The 21359-nt window shown below is 27.7% G+C and overlaps 2 protein-coding genes across 3 annotated transcripts in view; one reads left to right on the top strand and one right to left on the bottom strand.

Annotated features, from left to right (window-relative positions):
- Positions 1-21359, bottom strand: part of p53 — a 61361-nt gene that overhangs the window by 5962 nt on the left and 34040 nt on the right. For both annotated transcript variants that reach the window (XM_075290018.1, XM_075290028.1), the window contains 3 exons: positions 3149-3196; positions 2804-3074; positions 1542-1785 (listed from right to left, as the gene is read on the bottom strand). In XM_075290018.1, coding sequence (XP_075146133.1) covers positions 1542-1785; positions 2804-3074; positions 3149-3196 — 563 coding nt within the window. The remainder of the gene's footprint in view (positions 1-1541; positions 1786-2803; positions 3075-3148; positions 3197-21359) is intronic.
- Positions 16628-21329, top strand: LOC142219889 (putative gustatory receptor 94a). The gene is made up of 2 exons (XM_075288654.1): positions 16628-17455; positions 21315-21329. Exons 1-2 carry the CDS (start codon positions 16628-16630, stop codon positions 21327-21329), a joined length of 843 nt encoding a protein of 280 aa, XP_075144769.1.

The following is a 21359-nucleotide window of genomic DNA, read 5'->3' as shown; positions in this document are numbered from 1 at the left end:
TTTTTTTCTATAGAAAATTATGTCAGAATTGTATTTCTATAGAAAATTTTGTCAAAATGTTATTTTTATAGAAAATTTTGTCAAAATTTAATTTTTATAGAAAATTTTGTCAAATTTTTATTGTTATAGAAAATCTTATCAAATATAAGATTTTGTCAAAATTTTATTTCCATAGAAAATTGTATGAAAATTTGATTTCTATAGAAAATTTTATGAAATTTTGATTTTCATAAAACATATTATGAAAATTTTAATTCCATAAAACATTTTATGAAAATTTGATTTCCATAGAAAATTTTATGAAAATTTTATTTCTATAGAAATTTTTATCAAAATTTTATTTCTACAGAAAAATTTTATCAAAATTTTATTTACATAGGTTTTTTTTTAATTTAATTTCTATAGAAAATTTTATCAAAATTGTAGTTCTATAGAAAATTTTGTCAAAATTTTATTTCTATAGAAAACTTTATCAAAATTTTATTTCTATAGAAGATTTTGTCAAAATTTTATGAAAATTTGATTTCCATAGAACATTTTATGAAAATTTTGTCAAAATTTTATTTCTATAGAAAATTTTGTCAAAATTTTATTTCTATAGAAAATTTTATGAAAATTTTATTTCTATACAAAATTTTGTCAAAATTGTACTTCTATAGAAAATTTTATTTCTATAGAAAATTTTGTCAAAATCTTATTTCTATAGAAAATTTTATTTCTATAGAACATTTTGTCAAAAATTTATTTCTATAGAAAATTTTGTCAACATTTTAGTTCTATAGAAAGTTTGTGAAGTCCCTCTTTCTTGGAGAGAAATATTTTGCAAAATATACCAAAGCTTCAGGAATTCTAACAATCAACCAAACAGTAAAAAATCGACCACTTTTTGTAGAATTATACCAACTGTGGCAACCCTGGCACATACTTGTAAATCCACGATTCATCACCGGTCAAGATGTCATATACTTGTTTCGAAGCACTGCGATCTTAGTTTTGGAGCATGTCTTTCGACCAATCGACACGAGCCTTTTGTCGAGTGAATGACAAATTGTGTGGGACTCAACTCGAGTACATTTTTGACGTTTAAATGGTCATGCAATATTGAATGTATACTGGTCCCACTAATGCCTACGATTCTCCCAATCACACACGATCATATGACGATTCACCATACCATCAATAAACACTGGTCCTTGACTTGGAGTTTTATCGTCGAAATTTTAATTAAGTTCATCCATGCATGTAAAAAGTTGTAGAATATAATCGCACGAAATGAATATTTTATGTTGCTAAGTAAACAACACAAATAGCGCTTGTATGTCAAAACGTTCTGAGAAGGTTTAACCTAAAATCTGTCATGTTTTACGATAGATCAGTTACCAGATTGCAACACCTTCGTAAAATATTTCCCAAAGCAAATCTGTGTATTTCTGAATTCTTAAAGGCATTGTGTTCCCAAGTTGTTTTTTCTGTGTTGACGGAATTGTTTTTTTTCGAATTTGTAACAACGATTTAGTTAAAGTTTCATTTCTTATACTTACTTTAAATTCTCCAATAGAAATAAAACTGAAGTCTGTTTACGAGCATTGCAGGAATTATTACAAGTAAAGCTAATTATCAGTGGTTGTTTCAAATGACTGTTGCTTTCTTGAGATTTAACAGCAGCATTTAGTGGTACCAAAATTGAATAACGATCTCTGATACTCTTGCCTGTATCGCTGCCATTATAGACTGCTCCTAAATTTTCACAACGAATGATGGAGTTACGGATTATAACATTAGGTTCTGAAAGAAGATATAAATTATTAATGCATAAAGGACAAAAAAAAAATCATAAAATTATGGACAATGTGTCCTTTGGGATACGTCCAAGTCATGTACTAAATTGTAAATTTACCCCGTCAATGACAAACCCATGATAAAGTGGCCGATCCCTTCCATTTGTTTTGACCAAAATTGAGACTTGTCATCGTCGCCACAGATACATTTTTCGGGCGTCAAGAAATTGTTTATTTCCTAGGAGTTTGAAAAGGTTGGAGCATCGCTGGCCAAAGCTATGAACTCTATTTTATTTGTGGAATGTGGAAATTTTTTATCGTCGCCACAGATACCTTTTTCGGGCGTCAAGAAATTGTTTATTTCCCAGGAGTTTGAAAAGGTTGGAGCATCGCTGGCCAAAGGTATGAACTTTATTTTATTTGTGGAATGTGGAAATTTTTTATAGTCGATTATTTTCTAAGGAATACGTTCGTGATGTTGAAAATTAATATCGATGTACGACTTTTGGATGTCTAATGTATCATGATTCGTGAAAGTCCCTCATTAATTCTATGCCGTAATATTTTTTACCATATACAGAAAAAATAATTTTTAAATTAATTGATTCAATTAGCAATTATTGAAATGCCTTCAATCACAGAAATGATAGTATCAATCAGCAATGTCAATTAAAAAATTAATTGCTACAATTAATTGTTGTGATTGATTTTTGTTTCAATTAAAAAAAAAAATGTTGAAATAATTACATTTTTAATTTTTTTTTAGTTCCATTAAAATTTTAATTGGAAAATTTTTTTCTGTGTAGTAACTGGTCGGCACTACCCATAAAACTGCAATAGTCTATTTCAGTAGATTGTGAAAATCATGAAAAGCTGATTAGTCGATATTTTTATTGTAAATTTCCAGATCGCATCGTTACACCATATTGACACAACACCCCTCCTTCTCACTTCTATATCACTACCCATAACTTTCAATTTATTTAATCAATTAATCCCTCTTGGACCATACACCAAATCCTTACCTGTATCCTTACTAACATGATTGGCACATCGTAATACAGGTTCACTTGTATCCTTTGTGTAAATGGGCAAAACTCGAACATTCAATGGTTGTATAGGCATTTTCACTTTAAACGAACAATCGATAGTTACATTTTCATGTGATTTTATATAAAGCCGTTTAGATTCCTTAGAAAAGAAAGCAGCACGCGAAGATTCACCACAGATAACTTGAATGCCAAAATCATAACCACCGCGATCATGTTCTTCGGCTACTGGAATACAATCTACATTCTGAAATAAACAAAAAAAACGAAAAACAGTTCAAAATCCACAAAAAACTTTTGAACTTTAATCCTATGACTTACCATTTTTGGTTCAACCATTTGGTCCATGAGATGCATTATGTCGGATTGCTGAAAGTATAAGAAAAGAATATAAAATTAGTAAAAAGATATTCCAAACTAGTTGATGTAAAGAACACACACTTTCCATTTTTGAAAAGTTAACAACTTCATGGTTGCAAGGTTGAAAACAATCTGTGCTCTGTTGTCGTTGCATTCCTTGTACGTTAGAGTTTATTATTGTTCGGCTATTAGCCGAATGTTTTCTTTGCAGTAAATGACAGGGATGCCAGTATAGATGGGGATTATATAAATGAAATAAAAAATTAAAATGCCTATTTCCCAACTATTGGCATTCAATTAGAAGCAATTGCAGCGAAAAAGATATCAAACTTAGCGAGGACACACCAGCAAATCTTTAATTTTAAAGAATTTTATTGAACCAAATATGTACCCTTAGTCAACGAAATTTTCTTGCCAAAATTTTATTTCTATAGAAAATTTTGCCAAAATTTTATTAATTTTTTCAAATTTTTTTTTCTACAGCAAATTACGTCGAAATTTTATTTCTGTAGAAAATTTTGTCAAAATTATATTTCTATAAAATATTTTCTCAATATTTTAATTCTATAAAAATTTTGTCAAAATTTTATTTCTATAGGAAATTTTGTCAAAATTATATTTGAATAGAAAATTTTGTCAAAATTTTATTTCTATGGGAAATTTTGTCAAAATTGTATTTCTATATAAAAATTTTGTCACAATTTTATTTCTATAGAAAGTTTTGTGAAAATTTTATTTCTATAGAAAATTTTGTGAAAATTTTATTTCTAATAGGAAATTTTGTTAAAATTTTATTTCTATCGACAATTTTGTGAAAATTTTATTTCTATAGAAAATTTTGTCAAAATTTTATTTCTATAGAAAATTTTGTCAAAATTTTATTTCTATAGAAAAATTTGACAAATACTTTTTCTATAGAAAATTTTGTCAAAATTTTTTTCTATAGAAAATGTTGTCAAAATTTTATTTCTATAGAAAATTTTGTCAAAATTATATTTCTATATAAAAATGTTATCAAAATTTTATTTGTATAGATTTTTTTTTCAAAATTTTATTTCTATAGAAAATTCTGTGAAAATTTTATTTCTATAGAAAATTGTGTCAAAATTTTATTTCTATAAAAAATGTTGTCAATTTTTTTTCTATAGAAAATTTTGTCAAAATTTTTTATCTATAGAAAATTTTGCCACAATTTATAGGAAATATTGTCAAAAAATGTTGGTTAAGCTACTCATGTAGTTTAGTCAATGTATGGTTTTAAGCTGAAATAAAAAACAACAACAATGCTTAAAGAACAAAACCAACAATAACAAAACGAAACAAATGGAAAAAGAAGAGGAGGCACGCTCAAAATAAACCCAGCCATGTGAATTCAAATCGATGATTTGACAGTGGCATAGGAAAAGAGATATGTTTGTTTCGAATTTATTTCGGCATAAGCCGGTTATCAATGTAAAACCTTTTTTCGGAGGGTTCAAGTGTGGTTTTTTTTGGGTTTAATAAACTGCCTGAATTTATTCTGATAATTGGTTGATAGTTTTGCTGCAAGTAGAGGATGCTGATGAGGAATGTGGTAATTCCGAAACGTGCGTCCATCCAACCATCTTGCAGTCTATAGGGCTTTGCCCAAATAAATTTGACAAACATTCTTTTCCTCTGTTGGTTAAGCTACTCATGTAGTTTAGTCAATGTATGGTTTTAAGCTGAAATAAAAAACAACAAAAAATGATTTCAATAGAAAATTTTGTCAAAATTTTATTTCTATAGAAAATTTTGTCAAAATTTTATTTCTATAGAAAATTTTGTCAAAATTTTATACCAATAGAAAATTTAATCAAAATTTTAATTCTATAAATTTTTTTTCAAAATTTTATTCTTTGAGAAAATTTTGTCAAAATTTTAATTCTATAAAAATTTTTTCAAAATTTTATTCTTTGAGAAAATTTTGTCAAAATTGTATTTCTATAGAAAATTTTGTCAAAATTTTATTTCAATAGAAAATTTTGTCAAAATTTTATTTCTATAGAAAGTTTTGTCAAATTTTTTTTTCTATAGAAAATTTTGTCAAAATTTTATTTCTATAGAAAATTTTATTCCAACAGCAAATTACGTCGAAATTTTATTTCTGTAGAAAATTTTGTCAAAACTATATTTCTATAACAAATTTTCTCAATATTTTAATTCTATAAAAATTTTGTGAAAGTTTTATTTCTATAGAAAATTGTGTCAAAATGTTATTTCTATAGAAAATTTTGTCAAAATTTTATTTCTATAGAAATTTTTGTCAAAATTTTATTTCTATAGAAAATTTTGTCAAAATTGTATTTCTATAAGAAATTTTGTCAAAATTGTATTTCTATATAAAATTTTTGTCAAATTTTTATTTCTATAGAACATTTTTTAAAATTTTATTTCTATAGAAAATTTTATTTCTATAGAAAATTATGTGAAAATTTTATTTCTATAGAAAATTTTGTGAAAATTTTATTTCTATAGAAAATTTTGTGAAAATTTTATTTCTATAGAAAATTTTGTGAAAATTTTATTTCTATAGAAAATTTTGTGAAAATTTTATTTATATAGAAAAATTTGACAAATTTTTTTTCTATAGAAAATGTTGTCAACATTTTATTTCTATAGAAAATTTTCTCAAAATTTTATTTCAATAGAAAATTTAGTCAAAATTTTATTTCTATAGAAAATTTTGGGAAAATTTTATTTATATAGAAAATTTTGTCAAAATTTTATTTCTATAGAAAATTTTGTGAAAATTTTAGTTATATAGAAAATTTTGTCAATTTTTTTCTATAGAGAATTTTGTCAAAATTTTATTTCAATAGAACATTTTGTCAAAATTTTATTTCAATAGAAAATTTTTTCAAAATTGTATTTATTGTTGTTGTTTTTGATTTCGGCTTAAAACCATGCATTGACTAAACTACAAGTGTAGCTTAACCAACAGAGGAAAAGAATGTTCAAGTATGGTTCACCTTGGGTTTAGTGAACTGCCCGAATTTATTCTGATAATTGGTTGATAGTTTTGCTGCAAGTAGAGGATGATTATGAGGAATGTGGTAATTCCGAAACGTGCGTCCATCAAACCATCTTGCAGTCTAGAGGGCTTTGCCCAAATAAATTTGACAAACATTATTTTCCTTTCCATTATTTTTTTGGTTAAGCTACACTTGTAGTTTAGTCAACAACAATGATTAAAGAAAGAAACCAACAATAATAAAACAAAAAAAAAATTTCTACAAAAAATTTTGTCAAAATTTTATTTCTATAGAAAATTTTGTCAATTTTTTTTTTCTATAGAAAATTTTGTCAAAATTTTATTTTCTATAGAAAATTGTTGTTTTCTATAGAAAATGTTGTCAAAACTTGATTTCAATAGAAAATTTAGTCAAAATTTTATTTCTATAGGAAATTTTGTCAAAATTGTATTTCTATATAAAAATTTTGTCAAAATTTTCTATAGAACATTTTGCCACAATTTTATTTTTATATAAAATTTTGTTAAAATTTCCAAATTTAAATATTTTCGAATACCAAATTTTTCGAAAATTTCTAAGATGGCATCCCTTAATTTTAATTTCACCATACAAACGAAAGACCGAACAAAAACATTAAACAATAATAATAATAACAAAGACTAGTCATCATCATCATCATGACAACAATGGGGTTTATGACGTCACAATTATTCGTTCTTTCATTCATTCATGAAAGAACCACAACAGACATGATTATTCATGTTCATGAAATACTCAAAACAAAAAAAACCAAAGAGAATTTAAAATTTCTTCGTATCCAATATCTTTCGTCTGCACCTTTAAGATACAACTAAAGAGAATTTAGTATTTAATGCTTCAAAGAGTATATTGGGGGTTGCCAAATAAATTGAATAAAAATGCAATATTTTAGTATAAAGGTGAGTACTAAGTTCGAGTTTAGCCGCTAAAGAGAAAACTAAATCAGTAAAAAAAGGCATAAAATTATAAATATTTGTTGCAAATTTTAATATAACTTAATGGGGAATAGCCCAAAGCAAATTTTCACAAAGTTTGTATTCCTTAAAATGGATTATTAAAGAAAAGTAATCGTGAAAAAATGTCGACTTTAGCGGCTAAACTCGAACTTAATAGCCACCTTAAGGGAAAACTCTTTTGAAATTCGAAAAATCGAACAAGATTTAAATATGGTTCCCATACACTGCAATGTGAAGAATTATGCAACCTAAATTTTGGGACAAATCACGCAATAATAAGGACAAGTTGCTTTAAATTTAAGCTAAAAGAAAGTTCATAATCTTTGGTTTGGAAACCAAACCTGAAGTATTAAATTTTTGGATTAAAGTTAAAAAACTTCAAATATGGGCTATGAATTATCTTAAGCATTTTGGTTATGAATTATCTTAAGCATTTCGTTGGTTTACCATTAGCTGTGTTAACCCTTTCACTACCGATGTCCACTACTGAGGACATTCGAAAACGACACCAAGCGCTAACTTCCCACTTAGTTTCGATTTTATTTTAAACAAGAGGCTTTAATCTAAATAACCCATAAATATTTTCTATATTGGTGAGTACTAAAATGCATTTTTATGAACTTCTTTAGCAATAAACGAAAAATACGAAATTTCGAGACCATTTTTCTACTGTATGTCTCTAGTAAATCGACATTCATACAAAAACTATAGCTGATATTTTTCCAGTTTTTTTTTGTATTTTTTCTCACACTTCGAAATATGTATATTTGTGGCCAAATAGTGTTTATGGTCGTATAGCCATTTGGTCACAATTGAAGGATCATGTTTTCAGAACAAACTCATCAAATCTCACAATCACATTTCTTTGGCGTTAGTAAAAACTGATTTTCAATCGCTAAAAGAAAAAAACAATTCACAAATGAATGCAAAAACATCAAAAACCACTCAAATCAAAATACCACACTCAAAAAAAAGTTTACTTGGATCCAAAGATTTTGACCTTCCTTTAAGGATTTTGGTATTGATTCCGAGCCAAAGATGCGGCTTCTTTACAATAAAGACATTTTTTAGCGACTTATCTGGCTTTAAATCTAGGACCAATAAAATTAAAATTAGGAATCAGATCTTTTTTATTAAATTTTCATTCTATTTTCGCGGTTTATTAATAAAGGTACTCACGTACAAACAAATTCCAGTTTAAAAATCCAAATTATAACAGATACTTCAAAGTAAACAAGTATATACGGCCGTAAGTTCGGCCAGGCCGAAGCTTATGTACCCTCCATCATGGATTGCGTAGAAACTTCTTCTAAACACTGCCACCCACAATCGAATTACCTAAGTTGCGGTAACGCTTGCCGATGGCAAGGTTAAAACCTCCTAACACCGTCTTCTAAATTGTATGTAAGTCCATACGTGGTATATTAAATCAAAAAAGATCGATCCAATACGTATATAATTCAGTTTGACAAATTAGACATAAAATTTTGACAAGATTTTCTACAGAAATAAAATTTTAACAAAATTTTCTATAGAAATAAAATTTTCACAAAATTTTCTATAGAAATAAAAATTTTCACAAAATTTTCTATAGAAAGAAAATTTTGACAAAAATATCTACAGAAATAAAATTTTAACAAAATTTTCTATAGAAATAAGAATACAAGACAAAATTTTCTATAGAAATAAAATCTTGGTAGATTATTTTTGGCTAGAGTGGCAACCATGATTATGAACCGAATAAAATTTGAACAAAATTTTCTATAGAAATAAAATTTTGACAATGATGAAAATTTTATGATGAACCGAATAAAATTTTAACAAAATGTTCTCTAGAAATAAAATTTTGACAAAATTTTCTATAGAAATAAAATTTTGGTAGATTATTTTTGGCTCTAGTGGCAACCATGATTATGAACCGATATGGACCGATTTTTGTGTGATTGGACCAATTTTGGTATGGTTGTTAGCGACCATATACTAACACCACGTTCCTAATTTGAACCGGATCGGATGAATTTTGCTCCTCCAAGAGGCTCCGGAGGTCAAATCTGGAGAACGTTTTATATGGGGGCTATATATAATTATGGACCGATATGGACCAATTTTTGCACGGTTGCTAGAGACCATATACCAATACCATGTACCAAATTTCAGCCGGATCGGATGCAATTTGCTTCTCTTTGAGGCTTCGGAAGCCAAATCTGGAGATCGGTTTATATGGGGGCTATATATAATTATGGACCGATGTGGACCAATTTTTGCATGATTGTTAGAGACCATATACCAACACCATGTACCAAATTTCAGCCGGATCGGATGAAATATGCTTCCCTTAGAGGCTCCACAAGCCAAATCTGGGGATCGGTTTATATGGGGGCTATATATAATTATGGACGGATATGGACCAATTTTTGCATGGTTGTTAAATACCATATACCAACATCATGTACCAAATTTCAGCCGGATCGGATGAAATTTGCTCCTCTTTGAGGCTCCGCAAACCAAATCTGGGGATCGGTTTATATGGGGGCTATATATAATTATGGACCGATGTCGACCAATTTTTGCATGATTGTTAGAGACCATATACTAACACCATGTACCAAATTTCAGTCGGATCGGATTAAATATGCTTCTCTTAGAGGCTCCGCAAGCCAAATCTGGGGATCGGTTTATATGGGGGCTATATATAATTATGGACCGATATGGACCAATTTTTGCATGGTTGTTAGAGACCATATACCAACATCATGTACCAAATTTCAGCCGGATCGGATGAAATATGCTTCTGTTAGAGGCTCCACAAGCCAAATCTGAGGGTCCCTTTATATGGGGGCTATACGTAAAAGTGGACCGATATGGTCCATTTTCAATACCATCCGACCTACATCGATAACAACTACTTGTGCCAAGTTTCAAGTCGATAGCGTGTTTCGTTCGGAAGTTATCGTGATTTCAACAGACGGACGGACGGACATGCTTAGATCGACTCAGAATTTCACCACGACCCAGAATATATATACTTTATGGGGTCTTAGAGCAATATTTCGATGTGTTACAAACGGAATGACAAAGTTAATATACCCCCATCCTATGATGGAGGGTATAAAAATGTTTTCTGAATTCCCAAGGAAACTTTTAAACCAAAGACGCTACATCCTCAAAATAAGTCTTAGCCTATATTTGAAGCGTTTTTATCTTAAATCTAAAGTTTCAATATTTCAGTTAATTTAAGGACAATTTCTTTAAATAAAAAATGTGTTTCTTTACTTTAAGAAAAATTAGCCTTAGTTCAAGGACATGCGACTTTAACGAAGGGACGCAAATTTACAAAATTTGTGTCCTAAATTTAATGAAAAAAATTTTGAAGCAAATATGATAAACTTTATATTCATTAAAATTTCATTATTTTAAAGGAATTTATCCGCTTCCTAAAACTTAGGTTGCGTAATCTTTAATATCACGTAAATATTTTTTTCAGTGCACTCACGAATATAGGTTTTTGGCTATAGCTTTACACTAAAAAAAAATATTTACGTAATTTTAATTTTATTGATCCTGGAGTTAAAGCTCGAAAAGTCGCTAGAAAGGTTTTTTATTTTAAAGAAGCCGCATCTTATGCTCGGAATCGATAACCAAAATTCTTAAGAGATTGACCTCCTCTTAAGGAGTTTAATCTTAGTCGTTGGATCCAAGTAAACTTTTTTTGGAGTGTATCGAGTACGTGAATTAAAACTACTACAAACATTTGCTTTAATGCAATTCAATTTTATGTCACCATTGTTTAAAAAAAATACTCTACATTTTATATTCTAATATTTTTATAGAAATCCAATCTTAAATCCAAAAAAATGTAATTTCACAATTTAATGCAATTTGGCAACTCTAGAACATCTGCAATGATTCAACAAAGCCAGACTGATAGAATGTGGATATGTTTGTTCTTAACATAAAGACAGCGATTTCAACCTGTTGCTACCCAGGAATTTCCGAATCTTAAATGAATGTGTGTTTGTATAACACACATATCCAAACATACAATTAAGATGTATTGCCTTGAAGACTTTAGGAAGAACGAAGGAATTTCTGTAGGAAGTTGGCTATGAATCATAGCATTGGCATTGGAGTTTTTAGGATATGGGAAAATATTTCAAGGCGCTGCAAGTCTGTAAAATGTGCACAGTCCAAAAATAACATTTTGCTCTGGAAACATATTTGGGGTGATTATTTTCCTTCTAATGTGGTATCACAATGGACTGAATAGTCTAAGTGAGCCTGATACATCGGGCTGCCACCTAACCTAACCTAACCTTCCTTCTCTCGGTGTAGATTATTTTCTGCGTGCAGGTTCTAAGATCCAGCCAATTGGTTCATAATTAAATTTGACTTCTTGTGATTCGAGATAAAATCATTTAATGGGTCTGAAATCAATTCAGAATTAAATTAGGAAGGTCGGATTTAATATACCAATTAATCAGATCTGGCTTAACTTAATTTCATTAAACGATTTATTTCTTGCAGATAACACTGCAAACAAAAAACTTATCCGGTTCAAAAGATTTTGTCTTCACTCTAATGATTTTGGTATTGATGCCGAACCAAAGAAGAGAAAAGTTTAAATAAGGATACTTCACCCAGAAAAAAGGGGCTCTAATGCCAACTGAACTTTATTTTAGTTCATGAAGATTAGTTGATTTTAGTTAAATTTTGCACAATATGAGTAAATGTTTCTTATTTAAATAATTTTTTGCTAACTTTAATGACGTGAACTAAAAATAAGAAAAAAAGTTGTATACAAATATAGTGCACAATTTTACTACAAAATAAAATGGTTCATATTTTCCTAAAATTGCAGAAGGTTGTTTAAATTGAGTTCCTGAGTCTCTCAAATGAGTAAATTTTACTAAAATTGTACACACAAAAAAATTTTTTTCTGATTCAATCACGAAATTAATTGATCCAATTAATTTTTTAATTGAAATGTCTTCAATCACAGAAATGATAGTATCAATTAAAAAATTAATTGACAGTCAATTAAAAAATTAATTGATCCAATTAAATATTTAATTGATACTATTAATTTGTGTGATTGATTTTTATTTCAATTAAAAAATTTGTTGAATCAATTAAATTTTTAATTGAATATTTTCTAAAACTCAATTAAGATTTTAATTGGAAAAATTTTCGTGAAATTTTTTTCTGTGTACCTGTCTTGAACTTCGTACAGCGCTAAAGACATTTTAACAATTTTTAAATCCAATTTTTTTTTGTTCAACATATGAAATTTTCTTAAACAACAGAAAAAATTAATTATTTAAAAAAAATGTCTTCAGTTTGACAAAAAGTATAAACTTATTTATAACATGTTGCAATTAGAAAACTATTTTAGTAAAAATTTTCTAAACTAAACCCATATTTTCTTCCAAGGTGGGTTCACTTTTTTTTGGGTGTTTAAAGACACAATTCTCTTTTTAAATACTTGAAAAGTTAAAACTTGCCATTAAAAATATGAAAACAGCGAGTTAGGAAAAAAATATAATTTCAAGAACTTCCTGTTTAGTTACAAAAAAAAACAAGTATATACGGCCGTAAGTTCGGCCAGGCCGAATCTTATGTACCCTCCACCATGGATTGCGTAGGAACTTCTACTAAAGGCTGTCATCCACAATCGAATTACTTGGGTTGCGATAACACTTGCCGATGACAAGGTATCGTAAAACTTTTTAACACTGTCTTCTAAATTGTAAGTTAGTCCATAAGGGGTATATATTAGGCCGATTAAATACGTATATAATTCAGTTTGACAAAATTTTCTATAGAAATAAAATTTTGACAAAATTTTCTATAGAAATAAAAACTTGACAAAATTTTCTATAGAAATAAAATGTTGACAAAATTTTCTATGGAAGTAAAATGTTGACAAAATTTTCTATAGCAATAAAATTTTGACAAAATTTTCTATAAAAATAAAATGTTGACAAAATTTTCTACAGAAATAAATTTTTTACAAAATTTTCTATAGAAATAAAATTTTGACAAAATTTTCTATGGAAATAAAATGTTGACAAACATTGCTATAGAAATAAACTTTTTACAAAACTTTCTATAGAAATGAAATTTTGACAAAACTTTCTATAGTAATAAAATTTGACAGTTTTTACATGGCTGTTAGAGGCCATATACTAACGAAATGTACAAAATTTCAACCGCATCGGACGACTTTTGCTCCTCCAAGAGGCTCCGGAGGTCAAATCTGGGGATCGGTTTATATGGGAGCTATATATAATTATGGACCGATATGGACCAGTTTTTGCATGGTTGTTAGAGAACAATGACAAAGTTAATATACCCCCATCCTATGGTGGAGGGTACAAAAACATCTTTTTGGAAGAGCTTTAAAGTTGTGCCTTTGGAACTTCCAATTTTGTTTTGCTGGGATATTACCCGATTTTCAAAAATTTGGCTATAGTAGTTGTTATCGATGTAGGTCGAATGGTATTGCAAAAGGGCCATATCGGCCCCATATAAACGGACCCCCAGATTTGGTTTGCGGATCCTCTAAGAGAAGGAAATTTGATCCGATCCGACTGAAATTTGGTACATTGGTCCACATCGGTGCATAATTATATAAAGCCTTCATATAAACCGATCCCCAGATTTGGCTTGCGGAGTCTCTAAGAGAAGCAAATTTCATCCGATCCGGCTGAAATTTGGTACATGGTGTAAGTATATGGTCTCTAACAACTATGCAAAAGTTGGTCCACATCGGTCCATAATTATATGTAGCCCCCATATAAACCGACCCCCCGATTTGGCTTGCGGAGCCTCTAAGAGAAGCAAATTTCATCCGATCCGGCTGAAATTTGGTACATGGTGTTAGTATACGGTCTCTAATAACCATGCAAAAATTGGTCCACATCGGTTAATAATTATATATAGCCCCCATATAAACCGATCCCCATATTTGGCTTGCGGAGCCTCTAAGAGAAGCAAATTTCATCCGATCTGGCTGAAATTTGGTACATGGTCTCTAACAACTATGCAAAAATTGGTCCACAATGGTCCATAATTATATATAGCCCCCATATAAACCGAGCCCCAAATTTGACCTCCGGAGCCTCTTCGAAGAAAAAAATTTATCTGATTGAGTTGGAATTTTGTACATGGTGTTAATATATGGCCTCAAACACCCATTCAAAAATTGGTCGAATTGGTCGAAATCGGTCCATAATTATATATAGCCCCCATATAAACCGGAGCCCAGATTTGACCTCCGGTCCGGTCCCCAGATTTGACTTCCCATATATATATCTTTCGCCCGATATGAACTAATATGGTCCTAAAAGCCAGAGTTTTGGCCCAATTTGGTTGAAATTTTGCACAGGGTATAGATTTAGCATTGTAGCTATGCGTGCCAAATTTGGTTGAAATCGATTCAGATTTAAATATAGCTCCCATATATATCTTTCGCCCGATAGGCACTTATATGGCCCCGGAAGCCAGAGTTTTATCCCGATTAGCTTGTAATTTTGCACAAGGGGTACAATTGGTAGTATTGTCATGTGTGCCAAATTTGATTGAAATCGGTTCAGATTTAGATATAGCTTCCATATATATTTTTCGCCCGATATGGACTTATATGGCCCCAGAAGCCAGAGTTTTGGCCCAATTTGGTTGAAATTTTGCACTAGGAGTACAATTAGTAATATAGTCATGTGTGCCAAATTTGATTGAAATCGGTTCAGATTTAGATATCGCTCCCATGTATATGTTTTTCTGATTTCGACAAAAATGGTCAAAATACCAACATTTTACCTGTTAAATCGCCCCCATATAAACCGATCCCCAGATTTGGCTTGCGGAGCCTCTAAGAGAAGCAAATTTCATCCGATCTGGCTGAAATTTGGTACATGGTCTCTAACAACTATGCAAAAATTGGTCCACATCGGTCCATAATTATATATAGCCCCCATATAAACCGATCCCTAAATTTGACCTCCGGAGCCTCTTGGAAGACCAAAATTTATCTGATTGAGTTGAAATTTTGTACATGGTGTTAATATATGGCCTCAAACACCCATGCAAAAATTGGTCGAAATCGGTCCATAATTATATATAGCCCCATATAAACCGATCCCCAGATTTGACCTCCGGAGCGCCTTGGAAGAGCAAAATTCATCCGATTTGGTACGTGATGTTAGTATATGGTATCCAACAACCATGCAGGAATTGGTTCATATCACTCCATAATTATATATAGCCCCCATATAAACCGATCCCCAGATTTGACCTCCCATATAAACCGATCCCGAGATTTGGTTTTAGAGCCTTTTGGAGGAGAAAATTCCATCCGAGTCAGTTGAAATTTGGTACATTGTGCTAGTATATGGCCGTTAACAACCATGCCTAACTAGGTCCATATCGGTCTTTAGTTAAATATAACCCTCAGATAAATCGATCCCCAATCACACAGAAATTGGTCCATATCAAGTTCATATTTGTATATAGCCCCCATATAAGCGACCCCATATTTCAATTCTGGCTCTCTACGTACCGTGCAAAAGTCCATATCGATTCGTAATTATTTGTCGACTTACCTATACATACCGTTTTTGTCTAATATATACCACGTATGGACTAACTCATAATTTAGAAAACGATGTTAAGAAGTTTTAAGATACCTTGCCATGGGTAAGTATTACCACAACCCAAGTAATGCGATTGTGGATGAAAGTCTTTCGTAGAAGTTTCTACCCAATCTATGGTGGAGGGTACATATGATTCGGCCTGGCAGAACTTACGGCCGTATATACTGTTCTTTTTTTTTACTTCTATTAAAAATTGTATTGCAATTCGAATTGGACATATCATATTTTGTTTTGTAGCGCGCTTGGAAACGAAAGGGTCTTTTTTGCGGGATGTATTAATATGGACTAAAAATAAACTCATTTATATTTTGAAAATACAAATATTTGCTTCCCTTCACAATAAACTCTCAACACACACTTAAAGCACTGGCAAGGAATTTGAACTAAATAAATAGGGACTGTGACAATTTTGTATTTATTTAGACCATCTCTAGATTACAATCTACAGATATTTGTCGACAATTAAACTGCAATTAACAAACCCCAAAAAAGATACGAGTTAACCTACAATAATTGTTGCTATAAAAATCATGCGTATTAGCAAGCAAAACAAACCAGAGAAGATTGTTAGCAAGGCACCTTAATGACATTGGAATAAAATGAAGTCTGTCATTACAACTTTTCGTGTAATCGAAGATATTTTCATCAAAGAATTCCCCTCGAAATATGGATAAATTTTTTATTGCGAAAGTTTTTATTGGTACGTGTATTGCCATTGTCAGTTTCGCAGGCTTGCTCGGTACCACGTATTCATTTCGTCGGAGACGTTTTTACATCAGCCTTGGCCAAATCCTATGGAGTATGTTGGTGGTTATTGCATTTGTCCTATTGTATGTCAAAAATATCTACGATGATTTTATTTCGGATCAAATAGATCTTACAAATGCCAGTAGTTTGTATTTCTATATGAACATTGTGGCATCGCTGGTGAACTACACGTCACAATTGCTGCAAACCAAATCCATCATGCATTTCTATAATACAGTGCCACTATTTCCAATTATCCGATATTTGGATATTAAAACGAAATCTGTTAAAAATTCTGTGCTATTGATATTCATTAAAATTGTCTTATTTCCGATTATCATTGAAATCAATTTGGTGGTGAGAGAATTACGCTCTGGCCGCCCAGATGCGAATATTTGGAAAACATTGTATTCCCTGTACCCCACGCTCTTGGCTAATTTTGTGCCAAATTGTATATTTGCTGGATTTGTGGTATGTCGTGAGTGTATGATAGCCTTGGGTCATCAGCTGAATGCCGTCGAAAAGGAAGCCAATTTCTATCAAAATGCCAAACAGATGATCCTGCATAAACCATTCTATCGTATGCAAATATTTTGTAATTTATCCGATAAGGTAGATGAATTGTCCACGAAATATACATCGATTTGTTACTACACCATGGAATTCATCGAATTGGGTGCCATGCCCATATTGTGTTCATTGTTGAGTAATCTTTTGGGTATAACAGCAGGATTTTTTCAACAGTACTATGCCATAGCTGACACTATGATCAATGAGGAAACCTATAATTTTTTTGATGCCCTCACAAATGGTGTTTTTCTGGTTTTATCATTTTCGGAAATCGGCTTACTTAGTATTATGGCAAATGAATGTATTATGCAGGTAAGTGCTGAGAACGTTCCTTGTTTTGATGAATTATTTTATTTTCTATTTTACTTATACTAACATCATATAGAAAACAATATAATTTTGGAGGACCTACCACGGTTGCCAATCGAAATTTTATTTCTATAGAAAATTTTGCCTAAATTTTATTTCTATAGAAAAATTTTATCAAAATTTTATTTCTATAGAAAATTTTGTTAAAATTTTATTTCTATAGAAAATTTTGTTAAAATTTTATTTCTATAGAAAATTTTATCAAAATTTTATTTCTATAGAAAATTTCATCAAAATTCTAGTTTCTTTAGAAAATGTAACAAAATATTAATTTCTATAGAAAATTGTTTCAAATTTCTTTGGTTAAAATTTTATTTCTATAGAAAATTTTGTCAAATTTTTTTTTGTCAAAATTTTATTTCTATAGAAAACTTTCTCAAAATTTTATTTCTATAGAAAATGTTCACAAAATTTTATTTCTATATAAAATTTTGTCAAATTTTATTTCTATACAAAATTTTGTCAAATTTTATTTCTATAGAAAATGTTGTCAAAATTTTACTTCTATAGAAAATTTTGTCACAATTTTATCAAAATTTTATTTTTAAAGAAAATTTTGTCAAAATTTTATTTCTATATAATTTTATTTTATTTCTATAGAAAAACGAAAATTGTGTCAACATTTTATTTCTATAAAAATTTTGTCAAAATTTTATTTCTATAGAAAATTTTCTCAAAATTTTATTTTTATAGAAAATTTTCTCCAAATTGTATTTCTATAGAAAATTCTCTCAAAATTTTATTTCTATAGAAAATTTTATCAAAATTTTATTTCTATAGAAAATTTTGTCAAAATTTTATTTCTATAGAAAATTTTTTTCGAAATTTTACTTCTATAGAAAATTTTGTCAAAATTTTATTTCTATATAAAATTTTGTCAAAATTTTAATTTCGTTAGAAAATGTATTCTATAGAGAAATTTTGTCAAAATTTTATTTCTATAGAAAATTTTGTCAAAATTTTATTTCTATAGAAAATTTTGTCAAAACTTTATTTCTATAGGAAATTTTGTCAAAATTTTATTTCTATAGAAAATTTTGTCAAAATTTTATTTCTATAGAAAATGTTGTCAAAATTTTATTTCTATAGAAAATTTTGTCAAAATTTTATTTCTATAGAATTTTTTTTTTCGAAATTTTACTTCTATAGAAAATTTTGTGAAAATTTTATTTCTATAGAAAATTTTGTCAAAATTTTAATTTCGTTAGAAAATGTAACAAAATTTTAATTTCTATAGACAATTTTCTCAAAAAATATTTTTTTTGTCAAAATTTTATTTCTACAGAAAATTTTCTCAAAATTTTACTTATATGAAAAATTTTGTCAAAATTTGTATTTCTATAGAAAATGTTGTCAAAATTTTAATTTCTACAGAAAATTTTGTCCAAATTCTAATTTCTTTAGAAAATTTAACAAATTTTTAATTTCTATAGAAAATTTTCTCAAAATTTTTTTCCATAAAAAATTTTCTCAAAATTTTTTTCTATAGAAAATTTTGTCACATTTTATTTTTATAGAAAATTTTGTCAAAATTTTATTTCTATTGGAATTTTTTTCACAATTTTATTTTATATAATTTGATCAAAATTTTATTTCTATAGAAAATTTTGTCAAAATTTTATTGCAATAGAAAATTTTTTCAAAATTTTATTTCAATAGAGAAATTTTGTCAAAATTTTCTTTCTATAAAAAATTTTATCAAAATTTCATTTCTTTAGAAAATTTTGTCAAGATTATTTCTATAGAAAATTTTGTCAAAATTTTATTTCTAATAGGAAATTTTGTCAAAATTTTATTTGATACAGAAAATTTTGTCAAAATTTTAATTCTAAGGAAAATTTTGTCAAAATTCTACTCCTGTAGAGAAATTTTGTCAAAATTTTATTTCAATAGAAAATTTTGTCAACATTTTATTTCTATAGAGAAATTTTGTCAAAATTTTCTTTCTATAGAAAATTTTATCAAAATTTCATTTCTTTAGAAAATTTTGTCAAGATTATTTATTTCTATAGAAAATTTTGTCAAAATTTTACTTCTATAGAAAATTTTGTCAAAATTTTACTTCTATAAAAAATTTTGTCAAAATTTTACTTCTATAGAAAATTTTGTCAAAATTTTATTTCTATAAAAAAAATCGTCAAAATTTTATTTCTATCGAAAATTTTGTAAAAATGTTATTTCTAATAGGAAATTTTGTTAAAATTTTACTTCTATTGGATTTCTTAAATTTTATTTTATATAGAAAATTTTGTCAAAATTTTATTTCTATAGAAAATGTTGTCAAAAATTTTTCTCTATAGAATATTTTGTCAACATTTTATTTCTAATAGGAAATTTTGTCAAAATTTTATTTCTATTGGAAATTTTTTCAAAATTTTATTTTATACAGAAAATTTTGCCAAAATTTTATTTCTATAGAAAATTTTGTCAAAATTTTATTTATATAGAAAATGTTGTACACATTTTATTTCTATAGAAAATTTTGTCAACATTTTATTTCTATAGAAAATGTTGTCAACATTTTATTTCTATTAGGAAATTTTGTTAAAATTTTGTTTCTATTGGAATTTTTTTCATTAAATTTTTATAGAAAATTTTGTCAAAATTATATTTCTATAGAAAATTTTGCCAAAATTTTATTTCTAATAGGAAATTTTGTCAAAATTTTATTTCTAATAGGATTTTTTTTTAAATTTTATTTTATATAATTTTATCAAAATTTTATTTCTAAAGATTATTTATTTCTATAGAATATTTTGTCAAAATTTTATTTCTATCGAAAATTTTTTCAACATTTTATTTCTAATAGGAAATTTTGTTAAAATTTTATTTCTATTGGATTTTTTTTTTAAATTTTATTTTATATAGAAAATTTTGTCAAAGTTTTATTTCTATAGAAAATTTTGTCAAAATTTTATTTCTGTATAAAATTTTGTCAAAAATTTTTCTCTATAGAAAATTTTGTTAAAATTTTATTTCTATTGGAATTTTTTTCAAAATTTTACTTTATACAGAAAATTTTGCCAAATTTTATTTCTAAAGAAAATTTTGTCAACATTTTATAGAAAATTTTGTCAAAATTTTGTTTCTATAGAAAATTTTGTCAAAATTTTGCCAAAATAAAATTTTAGCAAAATTTTCTATATTTTTATATATAGAAAATTTTGTCAAAATTTTATTTCTAATAGGAAATTTTGTCAAAATTTTATTTTTATTGGAAATTTTTTTCTTCAAAATTTTATTTATATAGAAAATTTTGTCAAAATTTTATTTCTATAGAAAATTTTGTCAAAATTTTATTTTTATAGAAAATTTTCTCAAAAATTTTATTTCTTTAGAAAATTTTCTCAAACATTTTATTTCTTTAGAAAATTTTCTTAAAAATTTTATTTCTATAGAAAATTTTCTCAATAATTTTATTTCTATAGAAAATTTTGTCAAAATTTTATATATTGAAAATTTTGTCTAAATTTTATTTCTATTAGAATTTTTTTTCAAAATTTTATTTCTTTAGAAAATTTTGTCAACATTTTATAACTATAGAAAATCTTGTCAACATTTTATAACTATAGAAAATCTTGTCAAAATTTTATTTGTATAGAAAATTTTGTCAAAATTTTATTTCTTGAGAAAATTGTACCACAATGTTACTTTTTGATCAGACCTCGTATATCACAATTGAAATTCCATTATTCGGTCATATATGGATAAAAACCATTTACCCATTTGCTGCAATCTCCCACTAACGAGACAATTAAATTTCAATTAGGTCTAATATTTATCCTAAAAAACACACTTTAAGAATATTAAACGGTAGTATTTAGTAAATACCTGACTTTTGTATTAA

The sequence above is a fragment of the Haematobia irritans genome, chromosome 1, assembly GCF_050003625.1.
Source record: "Haematobia irritans isolate KBUSLIRL chromosome 1, ASM5000362v1, whole genome shotgun sequence".
In the NCBI taxonomy this organism is placed as follows: Eukaryota; Metazoa; Arthropoda; class Insecta; order Diptera; family Muscidae; genus Haematobia; species Haematobia irritans.
This window is presented reverse-complemented; position numbering and strand designations above follow the sequence as displayed.

Excerpts from the sequence above, each read along its gene's own strand:
- LOC142219889 (XM_075288654.1), top strand. The coding sequence starts at position 16,628 with ATGTTGGTGGTTATTGCATTTGTCCTATTGTATGTCAAAAATATCTAC.